At 39.2% G+C, this 23,199-nt stretch overlaps 1 protein-coding gene across 4 annotated transcripts in view; it reads right to left on the bottom strand.

Annotated features, from left to right (window-relative positions):
- Window positions 1-223: 223 nt before the first annotated feature.
- The window catches only part of ZNF800 (zinc finger protein 800), a 59,757-nt gene continuing 36,781 nt past the window's right edge, over window positions 224-23,199 (bottom strand). For 2 of the 4 annotated variants that reach the window (XM_056118082.1, XM_056118081.1), the window contains exon 6: window positions 14,774-16,163. In XM_056118082.1, coding sequence (XP_055974057.1) covers window positions 15,974-16,163 — 190 coding nt within the window. In that variant the 3' untranslated portion in view covers window positions 14,774-15,973. Of the gene's footprint in view, window positions 2,058-14,773; window positions 16,164-23,199 lie in introns of those variants that run through there. The other 2 variants (XM_056118083.1, XR_008793037.1) reach the window with 2 other exon arrangements.

The following is a 23,199-nucleotide window of genomic DNA, read 5'->3' as shown; positions in this document are numbered from 1 at the left end:
CTGGGGAATGTATACTGGTGGAGGGATAGGTGTTGGAATGCTGTATTATGAAACCCTATCATGAACAACTTTGTAATGAACTATCTCACAGTGATTCAATTTTTTAAAAAGAAGGTTTTTTAATCTTTCAAAACAAAAGCAAAAAGGTTAGTTTTGAATGTCAAGTATAAGCAGTGTAATAACATGAATTCAAGTTTTCACTTGTTTTTCCCAATTGTCTACATTGGCCTTCTTTCTGCCTTTAAGATAAGTATAAATTTAATTGAACTTTCTGTGTCTCCTTATAAGACTGTTTCACTTTTTAAATGCATGTTTCTCAAGAACACGAAGTTAAGGGAGTTCCAAGGAATTTATTTTATTCCTCACCAAGAAATCATCATCACAAGTCAAAATTAGTATCTGAGACCAAAGACTGTTAAATGTCAGCTTCATGTCCCAGTCTTTTGTTCATCCTATTAAACCAAACTTTCCCATTTGTACTTCAGTCTATTCTCTTTGTTCATTTCTATCAACTTATTCAATCAAAATGAACTGAGTTTCTTTGATAGGAGCCGCAGAACAGTGGTAAGTGAAAACCAAAGCATATCTCTTCTTTCAGTTCCTTTATCATCTTTTCAGCATACATGAGAACCCAGAGGAATAAAAAAAAATTATTTAAAGAAAGTGTGATGGTTTTTACCTAAAATTTAATTATTCTAAGGAAAGCATTTGCCTTGGTTAGGAAATCAGACCTTTCATTAAGGATCTGCTCAAGTTCCTATCTCTGGTTCCTTATTAGATTTCTTTGATCTTATGTATATGAAATAGTGATGAAGAGGGCAACGACTAGAAATAGTTATATTGAAGAGGGTGATCACACAGTTTCTTAGAAATATTTCCTGGGCAATTAATCAAGAGAAATAAATTCTGACATTCTGTGGAATTTAACGCATTGTCTTAACATTTTAAATAGTCAGCCAAATATACACAATGTGAAATAAGAATAGGAACATTGCTGAGGGCTGTGAACTTTAAGTCTAGTCCTTCTCTCTGAACCTCAGTTCATTTATATTAAACACAGAGCTTCTACTGACTTAAAAGTAGACCCTCTAATAGCTGAAGCGCTTTCAGAAATTGGCATTAGGCCATCATGTTTGATTTATTATGAACAATGATAATAGTCATGTATCGCTGAACAGTGAAAGTCAGGTAAGTAAAACAAAAGCAAATTGCTTTTAAGTGCTATTTTATCCTAAGAAACTTAGGTTTGCATATATCATTTTCAGATTTCTGCTAACACTATTAAGCAAAAATCTACAAAGAAGGATTAATTACACAATTTGTATGAAATCTAATTTCTGCAAAGCACTTTACAGTATTTGGATGAAAGAAAAGTGTCAGAGAAAATTATTGAAGCAATCAAATAAATTAAATTGCTAATTGCAGATCCCTTCTAATTATAAACAATTAATGCCGGTAAAGAATGACAGAGAAGTAAAATTGCAAATTTAAGGTTTGTAGTTTGGGGAATGTCTTTTATTTTTCTCAAAATTGATCATTAGCACTGCCAGTGAAGTTGAGGCTTTGATCTTTTCTTTTTTCTTGCAAACAATAAAGCTGCTTAAAAGAGAACTTTGCCAAACATTCATGCTGTTTAAAAATGAAAGTAAAATCTGACTGAAGTCAAAACAGAAGAACTTTACACAGATCCCCCTGTTATTCTGTGTCCCTTCAAATGTTGAGTTCCAGAGAGTTGGAGTCTGACTCTAGCTTGTATTAGTTTCTTACTATTACTATAACAGCTATAACAAACAGTATGTCTTAAACAGCACAAATTGATTATCTTACTGTTCTGGAGGTCCAAAGTCCCAGAAGGCTAAAATCAAGAAGTGACAAGGGCTGTATTTCTTCTGTGACTTCTAGAGGAGAATTTTATTTTCTTGCCTTGTGCAGTTTCTAGAGGGTACTCTTATCCCTGTGGGCATCATCCCAACCTCTCCTCCTTTCATCCGGTCTTCTCTAGTTCTGTTGCAGCCTCAGTGCTCTTGTAAAGATCCTTCTGATTACCTGGTACCCACCTGGAAAATCCAACATAATCTTGTCATTTTAAAATACTTGACTTGATCAGTTTTAGATAATCTTTACATCATAAAATATAGTATATTTCTAGATCCCCAAAATGAGGAGGGACCTCTTTATAGGAAGGGTTTGTTATTATTTCAACCCAACCTGAGGGTTATCTCCTGGAGATATCTGGACTATAAGGCTGCAGAGGCAGCCCCATTGGGTAATCTGAGAGAAAGTCAAATGCTGCCATCCTGCTAGGTACTAGATTGCTGGGGTAGGAGTGGGTGGGGGGTGGTCAGCAAACAACGAACTACATCTGTGATCAATGAGCTTCAGCCTGAGAGCAGACGGTAGTCCCTGAATAATTTGTTACCTGTCTACAAGGTTGGAAAAAGTATGGAAATGTGAAGTAAGCTGTTCAATAATTTTATAGCAGTTTAACAGAGCAATTCTTATGTCTGTAGCATGTTATCACTTCATGTGTAGGACTGCATCTGATTTATTTTAAATTTATTTTCCCAGCAATTCATGTGTTCTGTATCATTTTCAAAATGGAAATAATTGAAAATTATAGTTCCCTTTTTTCTTTTTTAAAAATTTATATACTTTTAGTTTGGGGAGTTACATGTGGCTGTGGTCAGGGGCTATTTGGGGCTCTATGCTCAGGACTGACCCCTGGCAGAACTCATAGGTGGTGAACAGGATTTGAATCAATGAGAGCTGCATGCAAGGCAAGTGCCTTAACGTCTCTATTATCTCTCCAGCTCCTCTATGATTCCTTCTTAACAAACAAACCTTGTTCTTTACCACATATGGTTTTTCAAGAAGCCCTGTGGTCAGAAAAGGCATCTCTCACAGAAGGAAATATGAGGCCGAAGTTCCCCTAGAATTATACAAGAACCTAGAATGATCTTTAAATATTGCCAAATTTGGTGAGATTTATAACACCTGTCATTTCCAGCCCATCTGATTTTCGACGGCTTGGCTTTTCAATCAGCATCCCTGATCCTTGACCGTTGATGGAGGTCAGAACTCCGGATTCTTTCTCTCATTTGAGTGAAGTGTGATACTCCAAGTATAGCTCTTTTGATTCCTCTTTAGGAGACCCGAATAACATTCTTATCCTGTTTTCGTAGGGCCTAGGTCTCTGAGGCGTATGTTAATGCAGGAAGAACAGTGGAATCGAAGAGATGTGCCCAGAGCTGGAGGTTCTTCGTCCTCTTAGCTATTTCTTCAACGCTCTTGAAGGCGTTCCAAGCTGCTCTCTTCCTCCTGCGCAATTCAGGTGCCAGGTCATTTGTCATGTTGACTTCTCGATATAGGTACACATAACTGTTGCATTCGGAGATGTTCGTTCTATTGAGAGCGAATGGAAAGTCATGAATGAGACCGTTTCTCATAAACATTGTCTTTGTGAGATTCAGCTGTAGTCCGACCTTTGCGACGAATGGAATGGGGAGAAATGGGAGTGAAGATAGACGGTCGGCAACTGCACCACCTCTACTTCACTGATGACATCATTCTAATAATGCCAAACATTAGCCAAGTGGCACAGATGCTGGCCAACTTCGACTGTGAGTGTGGAAATCATATTCTAAATTTTAGAATTCCTGGAGTGTGCAACATGTCATATCTATATCACTGATGTAACAAGAGCAGCACACAACATTTGATGGGGTTTAACAAACACATTAGTAATCCCTTATACAAGGTGCCTTGGTGGCTCCAGGATGAAATACAACAACCTTCACACAATTTCCTCTAAGGAAACTTTATTGATCCATTTGTAGCAGATTATTCATACCAAACAATATAAAATTGTTTCAGTCTGGCATTGGAAGGCACAGTTTGGGATTTGGGGTGGAAAGATTCAAAATATGGTGGTGGAAAGGTGCAATGGTGGTGGGATTGGCGTTTGAATATTAAATGTAATGAATTATTGTGAGCAACTTTATAAAAATAAAATGAAATGAATGTGTAGGGCTGAAGACATAGTACAGGGATTAAGGCACTTGTCTTGTGTGTAGCTGACCCTGGCTCCATCCCTGGCACCACACATGATCCACCAAACAGTGCCAGGATTAATCCTTGAGCACAGACTTACACTGCCAGGAGTGATCCCTGAACACCACCAGGTGTGGCCTTTTAAACTAAAAGTGGACAAATGAATAAAATGGATATGTACATTTATCATATAAAAATAGCCAGAAAATTCATGAGGTATGCTAGTTTTTAGTTTAATATTTATTTTGGTTTTAGGCAACACCCGCAATATTCAGGGTTCAGGGGTTAGTCCTGACTCTGCACTCAGGGATCACTCGTGGCAGTGTTCAGGGGACCATATGGGTTGCTGGGGATGGAACCTGGGTCAGCCATGTGCAAGGCAATCATCTTACCCGCTGTACTATCTCTCCGGCTCCAAATCTGCTCAAATTTTCACCCAAGTTGAAGACGAGGTTGAGCCCCAGAAAACCTTCTTCTTATTTTTATTTTTGCATAGGACAGGGGGTCTGGGAGCTACTCCTCTGTGTGTGTGTGGGGTCACCCCGGGAGCCACGCAGTGCTGAGTATTGAATCGAGTTCTCTGCCACACAAAGTTTGGCTCAGCCTGTTGAACTATCTCTCAAAAGAAAAGAAAGATGAAAATCAGAACTGGAGACATGGTTCATTGAACTGGAGCACAGACTTTGCATGCTGGAAGCCTAGGTTCAGTCCCACCAGGGTGATCCCCCTGTAGACTTTCAGGTGTAGCTCCATAAAAATGAAATAGAAAAAAAAGAAGAAAATTCTTATACTTATGGAGACTAAACATGCTAATGAGAAACTACTAGGTTAATGAGATCATCAAAAGAGAAATTTTTACATATCTGGAAACAAACAAAAATAAAGCCGGCCAGCAGAATGTATAGGATGTGGCAAAGGCAATATTAAAAGGCAAGGTTATAGCGATACATGCCTATATCGTGGAAACAACCAAGAGAACTAACGTAAGCAAATTAACCTTGGGGTGGGTGGGAACATAACACTGAGTTAAACAAAAAGAAATTGAGAAAACAAAGAAAACACAGGATAATCTTACTCATATGTAAGATACAAAGAAGCAAATTGGGAGGAAAGACAAAATCGTTGCAAAACTAACCTTTGGATTCAAGTCCATAGAAGTAAAGTTGCCAGAGGTGGGGGTTTTGGGGGCACAAAGGATATGAGTGTGTAAGGGGTGTCAACAGATGGTGGTGGAGGAATTTCAGCCTTGTGGTGGTTGGAATTATTTTGGGGGAGGAGGGGGAGGTGGTTTTCAGCCACATTTTCCTGCATGGCTCAGGAGATATTCCTGGGCTGTGCTGAGAACTGACCCCTGGTGGTGCTCTGGCAACCACATGTGGTGCCGGGGACAGAACCAAAGTCTGCAAGTACCTTAAAGTACTATCTCTCCAGCCTTGACAGCTTACTTTTGCCTACTTTTGCAAAGGTATGTAAAAGGACTTGTGAAATATATACAATTACGTTAATCAGTGTTTCCTCATTCTGCCTTCCCTTCCCCACCCAATAAATACCTTAGATCTAAAGCATCTGAAACTCCATGATTTCATAGACACATCCCAGGAATATTCTTTTAAATTAAAAATCCTCCGAGAAAAAGGAACTGTTCTCACTTCTGTCGTTTCTGCTTGTAGTTTCTTCGTTTTAGCTTGTGTTTTATTGGGGGTCTGTTCCATTGTTTCTTTGAGCTCCTTACACATCCTCAACAAAATTTCTCTCTAAATTCCTTATCAGTGAGGTTATTTATTTAGCTTGTTATTACTGGTTGAGTCTTCCAGGCTAGCATCTTCACTCAACTAAGCCTGGTGGGGTTCTGCGTTGCTTCACTATTGTTATCTTTGCAGTCTGGAGTTGTTTCTTGTGTGTCCTTGTGTGGTTAGGTGCCTACAGTTAGGATGTCTTTGATGTTTATGGTGCAGTATGGAGAGAATAAATCCAGGGCCACGAAGTGAAGAGGAGTTCTCAGGCATGGGAGTGCGGGTGGGAAGGGGGGGGGCATCCTGACCTGGGGGAGGCAAAATGGAATTACTGAGTAAAAAGCCCTGCCCCCCCCCATACACACACCACTGAGCTTCCTCAGTTTCCTGGGACCAGGGCTGGCCTGGAGTTGTTTTCAGACATTAATAGATTAGTGAAACTATCATCAGGTTTTTTTTCTTACATAAGATGGGCCTGTTTTTAATATGCTGGTTATACAAAGTTAGTTCCTTCCATTTCCAAAACAACTCTTGAAACCATTTTCTCCTCCCCACTCCTACTACAAATTCACCCCCTAAAATTTACTTTTAAATAATTTTAAAAAGCATTATTTTGATGCAGTAATTACCAGATCCTCCTACACCAGTTCTCATGTCCCTCAAAGTCATCCTCCAGTTGACCTTGAAATTCTTTCTTAGAGGCCACATCCCTACTTGTAAGTTTTCTAAGTCTTTAAAGAGACTTTCCATCCATTCCCCCTAGGAAAACCTCTGAGCTCCTGAACAAAGCCCTAGCCCAACTTCATCCACATTGAAGTAATTCTATCCCCAGAGTCTTGGTTGCTGGTTCCTTTCTCTTTCATTCTCTTCCATTCATTCCCTTTCATTCATCCTCTTTCATTCACTTTCTCTTTGTCTATTGGGAAACTCCCACTCAAATTTCAGTTTCAACTCAAGCCTTGAAGTCCTTGAAAATTCTTGATTAATCAGCAGCACTCAAGTTCTTTTTCCATAAGGACAGATAAAATGAGCGTATCTTTAGTATACTTGCCTCTTCTGTTTCATTGTCTAGATTTTTTTTTCTACCAGACCTTGAGCTCAGTGAAGGTAAAAGCCTTTGACAGGTTGTTTCCAGGAAGCTTCACACTGCATTTTACAGAGCCCTCCTACAGGACCCTTTTACAGGACCAGGTCTCTGCATTTTTCGCCAAGCTTCTTGGGTCACTTGGTCTGACCTACCACTTTCCTATCACACAGGCTTTCATTTGGCTAATTCCTCATGTTCTCTCCAACTTCTAACCTCCCCTAAAGTCATTTGTCCTATTTGAAATGCCCTTTCTTATTTTCCTCTTCCATATACTCTCCCTGGAAACTCAGTTTGTCATCCTCCTCTCAGCTCAATGCTACTTCAGAAAACTTAATTTCTCAGAGGATTGGAAAACCCAGAGACCACCCCCTAGCCCCTCTCCCAAGACTATGCTTTTTTTGCACCATTTTGCACAGATTACAAGGTAGTGTGATTCTCATACCACTGTATACCATCGGTATAAAAAATCATTTAAACCTTCCAAATGCAATGAAAAATCGAATTCTAAACTTTCCACAATCCAATATGGAAAAAAAATAACTATGGGAATAAACAAAAAGCAAAATCACATTTTGGCAAAATTGTACCAATTTCTGGAAGCCTCTAGAGCCCATGATTTGAAGTTTGAGCTTCTGCTTTCTAATCTATTAGGGTTCATGATTATGTCTGATTTCCTCATATGTGCTTTGTGGGTCATTCAAATACAAAAGGCTCTGGTCTTTGTACCAAGCAATAAATACATTAGGCTGAAAATTATGGAACCGATGGTTGTCACCCAAATGACACGTCACTTTCCCCCGAAGACCCAGCATTCATAATGTGCCACTACCCCCAGGATTACAAGCCCTCCTAGCACAGTCTCACCTCTAATATTAGCAATGGCCAACAAAGGAGCAAAACTGGAGCTTTACATATAATTCAGCCAGTGAGTTGTAAACCAAGTGAGTGATGTTAGATGCATTATACTCTTCTGTGCTAACAAACATACCTTCATCATTTCACAGAAGGCCACGGTCAGATGAAAAGTTCTTGGACTACTCTGAGTTCCAAATTAAAACATAGCTCCGATCTCATATGGAGCCTGGCATGTGCGTGTGTGGACAGCAAGGCCTGAAGAACCAGGCTATGTCTGTATTCCTGCAAACAGCAACCTCTAGTATCCTTTAGGACTAGGAATATTCTATCAATAAAAGGATAGACCCAAAGATTTTATCAGGACTTAGAAAGGCCAAGCTAATGGTTTAAGAATCCCTGGCCCCAGGCAACCAGAAAATAGCCTAAATGTTTGCAAAAAAGCAAACCCAAAATGCCTAAGAATAGCATTTAAATCTATCCACAAAAAAAAGAGATGTACAGAAACAAAATCTTAACAATGCTTCTTTTTCTGGGTAATAAGAGTTACAAGGGAACATTTATTTTATTTATGAACATGAATGACATTTGTTTTTATAAAAGTAAATATTTTTAAAACTATTTTTTCAAGTCTAAGGAAAAAGTGTTCAAATGCCAAATTTTTGTGACAAAATTCATATTCACAATTTTTAAATCCTTACTGATTTCATAAACTTTGATAATGGATTTCTCAAATTGTCTGATAATCATTTACAATCCATATGTCCGAGCACATTCACATCTCTTAAAAACTATTTACTTTCTTTTTATAAGCAACAAGAACACTGTACAGAAATCAGAATTGCAGTAATTTGTTAATAACAGAACAGCATATCCCTGTTGCTGGTTATTAGCACAGATACCACAAGTTGACATGCTTGGTAAAATCTTGAACAAGAAACTCCAAGATATGCTCACATATAACTCCTAATAAGACCACAGATTTACACACTATCCAGAAAAAAATTAGTTCTTTGTTAAAATAGAAACATAAATATTAATAAATGTGTTATTTAAAAATCTGAGTTAACAATATAAGTGATAAAAATAAAATGAAAACTTGCACTCACAATTGAGTTGTTTTAGGAATAGTCACAAAACTACAGAACAAAACATTTGAGGTACAGCAGTCTAAGCTGTGCTCAGAGATAAATTTATATCACCATGTCCTATTATTGAATAATAAATAACTCGAAATAACTGTTCTAACTCTCCATTTATTACTAGGAAACATTCAGAAAAAAACTAAGAAAACTCAAGGAAAGAATAAAAAAATTAGTAAAGCTAAAAATTACATTAACGGCAGAAAATAGGAAAAAAAGAGAATTTATAAAATAGCTGTTAGTCTATTGAGACTAGCAAGTCTAACTTTTCAAAAAGAAAACTAAAAAGTTTATGAAAATGAGGGACCGGAGAGATAGTACAGCAAGCAGAACACATGCCTTGCACGTGACAGACCCGGGTTTAATCCGTGGCATCCCATATGGTCCCTCAAGCACTATCAGGAGTAATTCCTGAGTGCAGAGCCAGGAGTAACCCCTAGGCATTGCCAGTGTGGCTAAAAAACAAAATAAAATCAAAACAAAACCAAACCAAAAAAAAAAAAAGGAAATGAGACAAAACTTCAAATATGAAGAACTTTTTAAAATTATAAGGTATGTATCAGCTAAAATTGCTTAAAGGCTATGGAAATGCATTATTTTAACAATTTTTGTTTGATTTTGGGGCCACAACTGGTGATTCTCAGGAGTGACTTCTTGCTCTGCACTAAAGAATTTCTCTTGGTACTACTTAGGGGCTAGAGCGATAGCACAGCAGTAGGGTGTTTGCCTTGTGCACAGCCAGCCCAGCCGAACCAGGTTCAATTCCTCCGCCCCTCTCAGAGAGCCCGGCAAGCTACCAAGAGTATCTTGCCTACATGGCAAGCTACCCGTGATGTATGCAATATGCCAAACACAGTAACGAGAAGTCTCAAAATGGAGACGTTACTGGGCCCCCTCGAGCAAATCGATGAACAACAGGAGGACAGTGACAGTGACAGTACTTAGGGGAACATATTGGGTGCTGGCGTGGAAACCCAGGCCAGTTGCATGCAGGGCAAGTGCCCTACCTATTGTACTATTTCTCCACCCCCCAAAATATTATTTTAAAAATATATACTCAAGAAATAGTTATTAGCATGTTTTAGATAAAAGAAAACTATATTTCCAGAGATTATCTTCCATTATGCACCCTGAAAAAAAAAACTGATGCCTCAATAGGAGAGTTCCTTTATACTTATAAAAAGTAGGCAATTCCTATACAAAAATAGTGTGAAATTTTGTTTTGAAGATTTTTGGGAAAATTACAGAATTAGAATTAAGGAATATAAATCTATAAGCCAGGAGCTAGAGTGATAGTACAGCAGGTAGGGCAGTTGCCTTGCATGCAATCAAGCCGGGTTCGATTCTTGGTATCCCATATGGTCACCGGAGCACTGCTGGTAGTGATTCCTGAGTGCAGAGCCAGGAGTAAATCCTGAGCACCGCTGGGTGTGGGCCAAAACCAAAACAAACAATCTATAAACAAATCTTAAGTATGGAAATGACTATAAATGCAATTTCTTTTTAAATATAAGGAGCTGAATTTAACACTACTATACTGAAAGACAAAAAACACCATGATGAAACAGGAGGCCTTTGATACAAAAATAACCCAATACTGGGAAGTCTATTCACATAATTTATTGTAATAATAGTAGATGGGAGTAAAACCTTATTATTATCTCTCCTTGGTTTAACATATTTAATATAATTCAACAATAATTTCAAATAAAATGCTCACTATATTGAACCAGAAAACTGTTTCCTTAACTTGACAGCATTTATTTCAGTTGAATGAATAATGGCAAAATCTGGTGAAATATTAATGACATTTCTAAAATGTGAGAAATAAAGACAAAATTAACATCATTACTTATTTAACATCAGGGGTATAAAAATTGTAATGGAAGAGAAAAAATTGTTTTGAACTACAAAAAAAGATTGTTTACTTTTAGAAGAAAATAAACTAGTACTAATGAAAGATTACAGAAATATTACCAAATTAAAAGATTCTGATCCCACAAGAAGCAATCAGTTATAAAACATAATAATTGAGTAACTCCACAAAGAACTATTCAATAATATAATTAATAAAAATTATCCAGGGCTGGAGCGATAGCACAGCAGGTAGGGCATTTGCTTTGCATACAGCCAGCCCAGCCGAGCCAGGTTTGATTCCTTCGCCCCTCTCAGAGAGCCTGGCAAGCTACCGAGAGTATATTGCCCGCATGCAAAAGCCTGGCAAGCTACCCGTGACGTATTCGATATGCCAAACACAGTAACAACAAGTGTCACAATGGAGACGTTACTGGGTCCGCTTGAGCAAATCGATGAACAACGGGAGGACAGTGCTACAGTGCTATGCAGGTGCAGGGTTAGAGAGGTAGCTCAAAAGACTGAGTGGATGTCTTGCCTGTAGAAGGTCCAGGTTTGGTCCCTGGAACCTCATGGTTCCCCAACCACCACTGAGAGTGATCCCCAAGCACAGATCCAGGAGAAGCCCCTGAGCACCACTGGGTATGACCCCCCAAAATTATGTAGAACCTACAAAATTACTAAGTAACATACAGGAAGTCTTCAACATTTATGCAACAAATTTCTAAACAGGAAACAATATTATAAAGATAGCAGTTCTCCCAAAGTAATCCAGGGGCCAAAGAGATAGTATAGGAACTAAAACACTTGCCTTGCATGTGGCAGGTCCCAGACTGATCCCTGGTACCACATATGTTCCCTGAGCATCATTAGGCATCACTTCTGAACACAAACCCAGGAATAGCACCAGAACATGTAGCATGTGGTCCAAACCCCCATGCCACCCCAATTTATGTTAAGGTAATAAGCAAATGCGAATAGAACTATATGTATTTTTTTGCTAGGGGGCCATACCCAGTGGTGCTCAGGGCTTATTCCTGGCTCTGCACTCAGTGATCACTCCTGGAGAGGCTCAGGGGACCATATGTGGTGCTGGGGGCAAAATCCATGTCATCCGCAAATAAAGCAAGCGCCCTAACCGCTATACTATCACTCCAGCCCTGGCAGAACTTATTTTGAAACTAGATGAAAATATAAAGTTAATCTGTAAGAATAAATGTTTTAATATAATTGAAAATATTTTGAGAAAGAATAGTAATTTAACTCCATTTTTAAAATTATACAATTAAGTATAAAACAAAAATCATTAAAACAGCATGGATTCAGGGAAAAAGGACGCCCAAAACCAAACCAATAAATCCAGAAACTATTCCAAGCATATGTAAGAATTTAATATTTGGTTAATATAGAACTCAGAACAGTGGGAGAGGGCATTTTCGATAAATGATGATACCACAACTAAATAAATATTTAGACCTTTAATCACATCTATATCAAAAATAAATTTAATTCTGGGTAAAGATTTTAAGCTAAGAATTAAAATTAATAAAAACATAGACAACTATTTATAAAACATTGATATGACAACATTTTTAAACACATCACCAAGGGCACAAATCATGAAAGAAAAATAGACTTATCTAAATAAATATGCAATCTTTCTGCATATTAGAGACATCACAAATTAAATTGGCACATCTACGACAAAGGGTAAAGTGGCTTGCAGCATATAGAAAAAAACAAATAGTTAGTGGGTTTAATATAGGAGGAACTCTTACAAATCAGTGAAAAGTGAACTCCTGGCACAAAAGATAGAAAATTTCTTCATCCATTCCTTCATCAGATGTTCACTGTGCACCTAATACTTGCCGAGAATTGTGCTAGGAGCTGGCATACAATGTTAAAGAATCCGAACACCCAGACACAGGGTTTTCCTTCACTCACTTCAATATGGAAAAGAGATACACACACACTCACGTACAGGAAATTACAACTTGAAATAAAGTATTAATCAAAGAAAAAATAATGAAATGAGACAGCAAATGGGAGGACACTGAGGACTATTTTCAAGCAGGTGTTCTGCATGGGTCTTTCTGAAGATGTTGCATTTTAGGAGTTCTTTAAAGCATACAGTTGTGGTGGGGGAAGGGTAGCCAAGGAAAGCAGCTTAGGCATACACAGTAGTATTTACTAAACCCCTGAGGTGCAAGAATAAATGATCTCGGCATGAGATGTCTTGGTAATGGAGAGGAACATACAGGTGAGAGTCAGGTAGACCAGGGCAGTGTGAACCAAGGTAAGGAGTTTAGACTTTATAGTATACACGATTTACTTGACTCAACTTATGCATAAAGTCAATATTACCTCTCTTATCAAGAATGTATCACAGTGGGTAGTAAGTTAGGAGTAAGAGGAGAGAGACTAGGTTGGACTAGACTTTATAGTATACACAATTTACTTGACTCAACTTATGCATAAAGTCAATATTACCTCTCTTATCAAGAATGTATCACAGTGGGTAGTAAGTTAGGAGTAAGAGGAGAGAGACTAGGTTGGACTAGACTTTATAGTATACACAATTTACTTGACTCAACTTATGCATAAAGTCAATATTACCTCTCTTATCAAGAATGTATCACAGTGGGTAGTAAGTTAGGAGTAAGAGGAGAGAGACTAGGTTGGACTAGCAGCCACAAGAGTTGTGTGAGAGAAATAATGTTCAGAATTAAGAGATGGCATTGAACCTATGAAGCAGCAGAGTAAAGAAAGCACTGGGTGAGAATTCAGGACAAGAACCAAGGAGGACTCCTACATTCTTGTCTTGGGCAACTGGGCAGTGGTACTCTTTATTGTAATAGTGAAGAGAGGAGAAACAGGTTGGGGGTAGGATGACAAATCAGAATTTGCACATACAAAATTTGAGAGATGAATCATCTTAAAGGAAGATATTCAACAAGCAATTGGATGTGTTGAGTTTAGAAATTTAAAATTAACATAAGATGATGCTTAACTCACTTAATGGTAGTGCAAAATGATACTTGACTCAACAGCAATGGAGAACATGGGAAAGGTTCAGAACAGAGGTGAGAAGCCTTAATCATTCAAAGTGAGGCAGAAGCAGATGGAGCATAATACTGAGAATGGAGAAATGCAAGAGACGGAAACCAGGAGTGAAGAGTCTTGGAGAGAACATTTAAAGGAGAGCAGCCATGGTGAAGGGTGAAAAGCAGTCTTAAGAACAGTGGAATAATAGAGGAGGTGCCTGATGGCCTTAACAAAGTCACACAGGCTCATAGTGTGAATTGAAAAACAGATTTGACCCAAGTTTCTTAAACTGTGGACATGCAGCTGAATGTGGAGATGGGGTGAAAACTCTGTCAACAATACCAGGTTTCTGAATGCACAAGGACCAAAAAATTTGCTCCAAATCAACCACATCATGAATTTGAGGTGTTTCCTGGCAGTTGCATTATCCATGTTGCATTTCTTTCTCAAGAAATGGGGTGGCTAGTGGGGAAAAGGTGAAGAAGACTTAAAGTAGACAATCGGGACAACACAGAGGAAGGCCTCCATAAAGAAGTCTGGTGTGGAAGGGCAGAGATGGAGACTTGCAGCAAGGCAGATTTGGTTAAGATGAGGGACCTGGGGACTGTTTGTAGCTCACGAGTATGGCTCATTTGAGATGGACTGAGAGACCGAGAGATGTAGAAGAGAAGGGGAACATGAAAACCTGAACACAAGTCTGTGGAAGGCAAGAGTACACAAACTCCAGAGCACAAGAGAAAAAGCTGACGAAGAGGAAGGAGGGTACCACTGTGCCGGTATGGGGAGGTGGAAGATGCCATAGATGGACGATGAAGACCTTTGTGTGCAAAATCTTCTATTTTCTTAGCAAAATGTGAACAGTGTGAATGCTGAAGTGAATTGAACACATATAAAATAGCTTTAGATGTGTGAGACTAGGATTATGGGGTGGAAAGCACCACTCTGAGGTTTGAGATAGAACACTGAAAGCTTAGCCAGTGGCTGGGTTATATCATTTTCTCTAACAGCTGCCTAGCCAGGCACATGGAAGGCAGATGGTAAGGTTCATCCAGAGTTGTGATTTTGCCAGGAAAGCAAACAGGAAGAAATGGAGCACAGTATTTCAAGAATGGTTTGCTGGGCCATGCCATCTAGATTAGACAAGAAAGGAGTCGGAGAGGGAGGCTAATAAACACCAAGGGTGAATGAGGTTAATGAATTAGATACAGATGCACAGGAAGATGATGATCTGAATGGAATGTCTGTTAACTTAGTCTGGATCCTCCCAGAAGCAGACACCAAGACAGGGTTCAACTTGTAGGAGTTTTATTAGAACATCTGCGAAGGATAACGGGAAGGAATCGTGAGCAGAGAGGGGGAGGCCTCCATCCCACGATGCAAATCTGAAACCCCCACACCCCTGAGAAAGGAGAGGAGGGTAGGGGAGGAAGAACCAGAGACTGGTTCTGAGGGACTTTCAGCTGGGCTGCCAAGCGCCCGCCAAAGGAATCTAGGGAAATCCAGTGTCTCGCAGGCACATGCCTTCACTAGCAGCCCTACTGTGCTCAGTACTAGAAAGTGGGGGAGGGGTTGGCTTTCACACAAAGCCCACAGTGGATTCTCCCTGGGACAGCAGTCCAGGCCCAGGGATAAAGGACTGACTCTGGGAGGGAAATAACGGGTACTGGAGATAAAGTTACGAGAAGAGCCTGGATGCTGGAGTTCAAGTTCCATCATATTGTGCATTATTAACTCCCAGGGCTGTGCCGCAGAGTACCAGGGAGGCTCTCCGATTAAACAATCTTCTGGCAGGAGGCAGCAGACTTAAATGGGGGGATTGGGGCGCGAGGCAGGGGTAGGGGATAGGGAAGCAGAGGTCGCCTGTGGATGCTAGGATTTGACCAAACCCGGAGCCATTCTTGGCAGAATTCGGAGCAGAAACGGACACGGAAATCGATCAATTACACGGAGGGGGTAGGGGCTGGCCCTGGCCGCGCGGCGCGGGTCTCCGGGGGCGGGTTCGGTGGGGCGGCCAGGAGGAAGGAAGGAACGCGGCCTGGCCGGGCGGCCGTCCTCTGCACCTGCCGGCCCGAAGGCACGCGGTCCTGCTGCGGGCGGGGCTGCGCGGCGCGGGGTCCGAGGCGAGGCGCGGGGCGGGGGTCCTGCGCGAGCTGGGCGACCCGGAGGAGGGCGCTGGTGCCGAGTGGACGTCGCCGGGGCGGAGGTGGCGCTCACGGGGCGGCCGCGGGCTTGCCCAGACCCCGCGCGGCGTGCTGGCGCTCCCGGGCGGCGCCGCCGCGGAGCTTGACGCGGCAGCTGGCGGCGGCCTGGCGCGTGGTCACGGCCCCCGCGGCCGGGCAGCGGCTCCCCGGGCCGGCCGGGCGCAGAGCGGCGGCGCTGCGGGGCGACGGCTTCCCGAGGCTTCGGCCCGCAAGGGCGGCAGCGGTCCCCAGGGAGGAAAGACAGAGACACGCGGTTAGAAAGCGGAGGAAGGCGCCGGCGTCTCCCCTGGACCCAGGGGCCGCCGAGCCGCACGGAGCGGAGCGAGGACCCACCCGCACCCTGGGAGTTGAGGGCAGCGAGTGTCGCCTCGACCGACAGCCGAGTTCGCGCAAAACCCGCCCGTGGCTGAACACTTGGATGCCAAAGTGGTGTTGAACACTTCCCCTTAAGGAGTAATTATAATAGGCACAGGGCGTTCAGTCCAGTATCTGCAGTAGCAAAACTACTAAATTTTAAATCAAAAGCAAAAAAAAAAAAAAACCCACAAAACGAAAATACCTGGAAATACCTAACAATAAGGTGTCGGTTACAGTCTTTTCTCTTAGACTGTGGATACTACTAACCCGCTGTTAACATAATGCCCAGAAACAATGCCTTATATATGGGAAAGTATCTGATGCAAGTAAATACTTTTTATTCCCACTGGCAGTGGGGCGGGGCTGTATGCACATAAGCATACATCACACCCCACATCTTTATGAAATAGTGGAAACACACCAGAACAGTAAGTGGTTATCTCTGGGTGCCGTGATGCAGTAATCGAAATACTTCCCGAACTTTATGCAATAAGCACATTTTATAATAAAAAAAAACTTTATTCCAAGTAAATTTACTCCATTTGTATGCACCCTTTCTTCCCATTCAAATTTATGAAAATAATTATATTGTGTGGTAAAGTGGATATAAAACTTTTAATAATGATTTAATAAATGGTAGTTATTTATCTTCACCAGTTTCTGAGGTTACTAGTACAGAAGCAGTCTATCCCTTAAGTAATACACAATCAAAACAACTGTCTTTTATGAAGTTATACCTCTTTTTTCTCTATTAATCGTTTATACTTGGGAAAATAACTTTCTAGCAAATCTAACTTGTTCTTTTTGGGGAGAGGCGGAGACATCCAGTGGCATTCAGGGCTTACTCTTGGCTCCTGATGATACTCAGGAGACCATCTAGGATGCCAGAAATCCAATGGAGTTGGCTGAGTGCAATGCAAGTACCTCACCCACAGTACTGCCTCTCCAGCCCAAATCTGGCTCATAATCTCCATAGAATCGGAATGTAGAGTTTTCTAAAACTGGGGGGTGAGGGGGAGGGAGCAGGAGAGGGGAACAAAACACCACCCATACTTTTTTGCTATTTTTTGTTTGGGGGGCGGCCACACCTGGCAGTGTTGAGGAGTTACTCCTGGCTCAACACTCAACAATCACTCCTAGCAGAGCTCAGAGACCATATGCAATGCCATGGATCAAATCTAGGCCAACTGTTTGCAAACCAAGTGCCTTACCCACTGTACTAGCTCTCTGGCCCACTACCTATACTTTTGGATCAAATATTTTAAAGTATACAACGTCTTAATAGATTCAATGCTTTTCTGTTTTAACTAGAAAGAACATTATCTGAACAAAACCAAAACGTTACAATGAACCAGAGTCTAAACTAAATATCTTGGTCTTCTAATCATAACAAATTAACTTTTAACAGGTATCAATATCTGGAAGGCTGTTACCTTGTAACGGGGAAAATGAATAAAAAGGGCAATAAAATATTAACATAGGGATTAGGACCAGGGACTTTGAATTGACAAAAGATCCATTATAATAGAAATTCCAACAGCATTTTATGTCAAAGTGACTTCAGAATTCTAAGGTTGATTTCAATGATGAGTACCTTTAAGCTTAGACCATTACTGAAATGTCACTTAAGAAATGACGACCCATAGAAGTCATAGAATCTTGCAAGCTTCCTACCTTTCAAAAGGTACTGGATAAAACAATCATGAACTAAAGGCATACCTTTAGTGTAAAAATATAAATCAAATTGACAGTGAACAATTTCTACAGAGTCAAAAGTTTGCACTGACCAACTGCTTCTGAAAAAGGTTACAGGAGTTTTTTATAAAGCATTGTCAAAAAAACATACTTTTCACCGAATTATTTAACACAATAGGACTGAATACCAGTGAACCAGAAGAGCACTTATTTTGAGTGCCATAACCCAAGTTTCAATACCCATGCAGTTTTAATTCAACATCTGAGCTGCTCTATGTCTCGGGCACTGTGCTCAGACACTAAAGAATTTAAAAAAAAAAATTTTTAAAGATTACATGAGGCTTCAACCTTTAATCTCAATCTAGAAACTTGCCTTCAAATTATTAGACAAACTAAGACTCTGGGGCTCAGATTTGAATCCCTAACTTACCCTAAAAGACAGACAAAGCTTTCCTTCCCATATTCTTCTAATTTGTCATTCCTTTGCTGTCAATTCATCCAGAGCACCAACGTGTCTCCACACTTATTAAATTATTAATCCTCAATCTTTCTGGAGGTCAATGACCAGTCTGAAATCCTGAGAGCCATAAACTTTGCCTCAGAATTATGTTTAAGAATATACAAACCATTTGGTACATGCATTTATTTCACTGTCCTAGAGATCATTTTCTAAATATAAGCAATATTTTAAACAGTATTTTGGATTATACCTCCCTTGTACTGTACTTTGCACTGTTACTTTTTATGAAAGAAAAATGGAAACTTCCTGAATTAAAAAATTGTAGCCACACCTAATTGTACGAGGGCTTTCTCCCGGCCCAGTGAGCACTCCTGGTGCTTGATGCTCAGGGGACCACCAAACCATGATTGGCAATTTGCACTATCTCTCCAGCTCTATTAATTTAAAAATAATTAACTTTTCAGTGGTGAATCTCAAAGAGAAATAGCTTACTGGCTTACTGGATTGAAACTGTATTATGGTCTTTGACGTGGCAAAAAATACATCTTTGGATAATCAACTGGGTAATCGCCATGGTTAATAGTGATGACTTGACTCACAAGTACAAGAACCAAAGTATTTCTTTGTACATAAAATGTTTTGTCAGATTAAGGAAGCCAGTGTCCTGGAACACTAAATTCCCTCAAGACTTTAAAGTTAGAATCAAGTCACATTATTTCCTCTGCCTCAAGTTCAATGAAGATCTTTGGAAAGGAAGCAAACTTCTGTCTACTAGATAAAAACATCATATTCTGAAAGGTGGTGGCAGCTGCTGATACAGAAAGAAGGCACAATGACATGCAGTTACTCTTTTGTGGCCGAAGCAGGAAAACCAAGCAAGCCTAAAATCACAGGGGCCTATCTGCTCTGAGGATTATTCCCTTTCCCTTCCATTTGGACACTTATCAGAGGGGTGGGGAGAGACTGGGCTTATTTGAATGATATTCTTATCAGTTTCCAAAAAGTGCTCTAAAATGGAACGCATCCTTGATGACGTCAAAGAGCCCCTTGAAAACACGATGCTTAATGCACTCATCAGATGGACTGATGAGTAAGAAACCTAAGGCCTGTTTCCCCAACTCTGGAATGAGTATGACCTTTTAACAGAAATCTCTAGCTCAATCTGATTTCAAACAGAGCACGCTTAAGCACCTGTGCATCAAACTATTTGCTTTCCACTCCCTTAACATATACCATTATTCCCTACATCTATGCTTTTGTAGCTTTTTGCCCAGCAAAAACCGTTCTCTACTTCTTTCATCTATTCAAACTCTGCCCATCCCTCATGCCTCAGAATAGTCATTTTGATACGCTTTCTTTGCTGTAATCTGAAATGATCTCTCCATTTTCTAAACTCCCAATGAGGTTTACTATCTATGGCTGATCTCAAACTGTGATTGTGAGACCACCAGCCTCAAAAATACACCAGAGTCTGTACTTTTACAAACACCGGATAGAGCTGTGGCAATTTCTCCACAAAATCCATTTTTAAAAGAAGTTAACACCTGATGGAGAAGAGAAGGTTGATGGAGAAGAGAAGGTTCACAATGATTACTGTAACTAAACTGTCCAACTAATTCACCTCAAATATTCTTCTCTGTAGACATTTTCACACAAGTTTTGATTTGTCAACTGTATAGTTTTTCCAGATCTGTAATTAATGTCAATGCTAACTGCCAAATTCACTATCATCCTATCTCCAGTCCTGGATTTTTCAGTTGTCATCTCCCAATTTCATGTCAATTTCATTTCATTCTCAGGACTGAGATGCTACCATTTTCAAAATAGGATTTCCTATGAAGATTCTGTATTTTCTAAGGATTTAATCAGAGCTTGAAATTAAGGTAAATAAAATTTAATGGAGAGCCTAAACTGAAATCATATATTCAAATGAAATATAAAAAGTGAAATAATTATGTCTAGATATACACACTGTATTACACCTGTAGATACAGATATAGATGCACAACTATCTAGTCTAGAGCCAGGCAGTAACTTGATAATTATTTCCATAAATTCACATAAGAGATGGCTAACTATGAGGAAGGGGAATATTTTGGAGCACAAATAGTAATTTTAAAAGAATCAAAATCTAAAAAAATAAAAAAATGATAAAATCAGGCAGAGCCAAAGGGTTCTGTCTTGTCTCATGGATTTAATGTTAAGGATAGATGAAATTTAAAACTTTAAAATTATTAAAGAATAACTCAAAATATAAAAGATGAGCTGTATCCGTCACCCAAACAAATAACAGTGACAATTATTACATTCATTTCTAACTTCAACATTATAAATCAATGATTGTATCTCAGAAATTTGAAATGCTATACTATTATGTGCAGGAAACAAACAAAAAATACGTTATTCACATTAAGAAAAGTCAGTTGTCTGAATAATAGGTAACATAAAAAAATAAAATATTCATGGACCAAAAAATAAAAATATCTTGATTGGTTCTAAAAAGTGGAGAAAAGAAAACTCAGTGTAAAAAGTATGTGCAACAGACTACCATTTGTGTGAAGGTGAATGTATATTGCTGTATACTGATAAAGTCACTCTTAAAAGCCAAAAGAACTGGTAACTTCCCCAGAATGAGGTCAGGGATGTGACTCAGCAGTAAACAATTTTGTCTTGCCTATGTGAATACCTGAGTTCAATCCCCAGCACCAAAGGAGGGGAAAAGGTATAAATAAAATATAAGGTGGCTAAATAAAATAAAATAAATATAAGCCTTGTTCTGTAGTTACTTATATAACATGGTACAATGATTACTTATACTGTTAGTCCTATTCTGTTCCTATTAGGCTATAAAAGCAGCATTGTGAGCAAGAGTCTAGGAAGAAAATTCAAGTTTATGAAATAGACATTCTCTTCTTTTTGTTCAAACTCAAAAGTGGAAATCACTTTCATACATCCAAATTACTACTTCACAGATAGATTCTCAATACTATTTCTGAAATCATAATTATAAAGAGGTAGCATTCTTGATAGGTTTTAAAACCAGATCCTGGAAAACACACACACACACACACACACACACACACACACACGTACAGATATATATATGTAGATATAGAAATATATATTAAATACCCCTGTACTTCCATAAAATCAGCACAAGAATCTCCTAAAATCATCCATAATCTTTATAAGCAGAATTTTGCTAACAGAACTAGAATAGTCAAAGAAGGATCAGACAAGCATAACTAGGACATCAAGAGGCCAATGAAAAGAATGAATGTAAATTGACACCTGGTAAACAGAATGAGGGCAGGCCTGGTGATGCTGTAGAGGAAAACTGTTAAGTCTTGGGATTCAGAGAACTTTGAGTTTAATCGAGAAGATACTATAAATTTAAAATGTCACAACACAAAGTATAAAAGTAAAAAACACATTGTAAGTGAATATAAATTCATCACAATAGAGGAAGAAGTCACCATGAATGAAAACATCAAGTATAGATTCACAGGAAAAAACAGGACTTTGAAATCCGTGATACACAAAACAAGGATGCTCTCATGAACAAAAATCAGTCAACAAAGTAGTCAGTTTTGTTAGGAAAATGAATTTCATCTTACTCATAGTCAGTTAGAAAGTATTTGCTACATACTAAGTTGACAAATTTTCTTTGTAAAACACTACACAAGATATGCTAGTATTTTTTTAAAACAATGACCAAACAGGTTCAAATGCAATATCAACATGGACCTAGAAATAATTTTTAATAGGGCGGGCTCTGATGTATGAAAAACTCATACCAATTTTTCATTTTTTTTTTGCTTGGCAGTGCTCAGGAGTTACTCCCAGCTCAGAACTCAAAAGTTACTCCTGGCAGTGCATTGGGAACCATATGGGATGCCAGAGATGGAACCTGGGTCAGCTGTGTGCAAAGCAAGCATCCTACCCACTGTACTATTGGTCCAGCACAAACTCATATTTAAACAGGATGTGCAGTGACCCTATTTCCATATTTTCTTGTAGGTATTAAGTATTATTTCCTACCACAATCTTCATACTCAGAAGTCAGCTCCAAACAAAATACACAAAATCAGGAAATCAAGAAGAGCTGGTTTTATCCTTCCATGTGTACTGGGTTCTTGTTGATATAACAGAGTACTATAAATTTTTACTATATGAAAAAGTATTTTAAAAAATCTCACAGCTATTTGGTAAAGCTAAAGGTATAAATACATAATAATTTATTAACATCAAAATACATATGTGAACTTAAGATATTCCTGATGGGTAAAAAGGAACAAATGGATATTGATATTGGCAATGTACTGACAAATCTTGTTTAGAAACTTCTCAACAAATTATATCCGTGAAATGGTGAAGGGCAATAAAAATTGTCAATACAAATGTTATTAAACTAAACATATTTAATGCATAAAGTAGATATATTTAAATCATATTTCATTGCTCATTTTTATCATCACCCTTTATATACCCAAAGATACATACTACCATTATAATCTCTTAAGAGATTTAATGAGATGTAAATAGGTAATACAAAAGCTTGTGGGGGGGAGAAATCAATGTTTGCATATATAATATTTGTTTTGGGGGTTATATGGAGTGGTGCTCATGTCTTACTCCTGGTAGTTCTCAGGATACCACGTGTGGTACCAATGATTGAACCAGAGCAAGCCACATGTAAGGCATGTGCCTTAACCCCATTATC

This window comes from Sorex fumeus, unplaced genomic scaffold (genome assembly GCF_029834395.1).
Source record: "Sorex fumeus unplaced genomic scaffold, SorFum_2.1 ptg000037l, whole genome shotgun sequence".
Taxonomy (NCBI): Eukaryota; Metazoa; Chordata; class Mammalia; order Eulipotyphla; family Soricidae; genus Sorex; species Sorex fumeus.
This window is presented reverse-complemented; position numbering and strand designations above follow the sequence as displayed.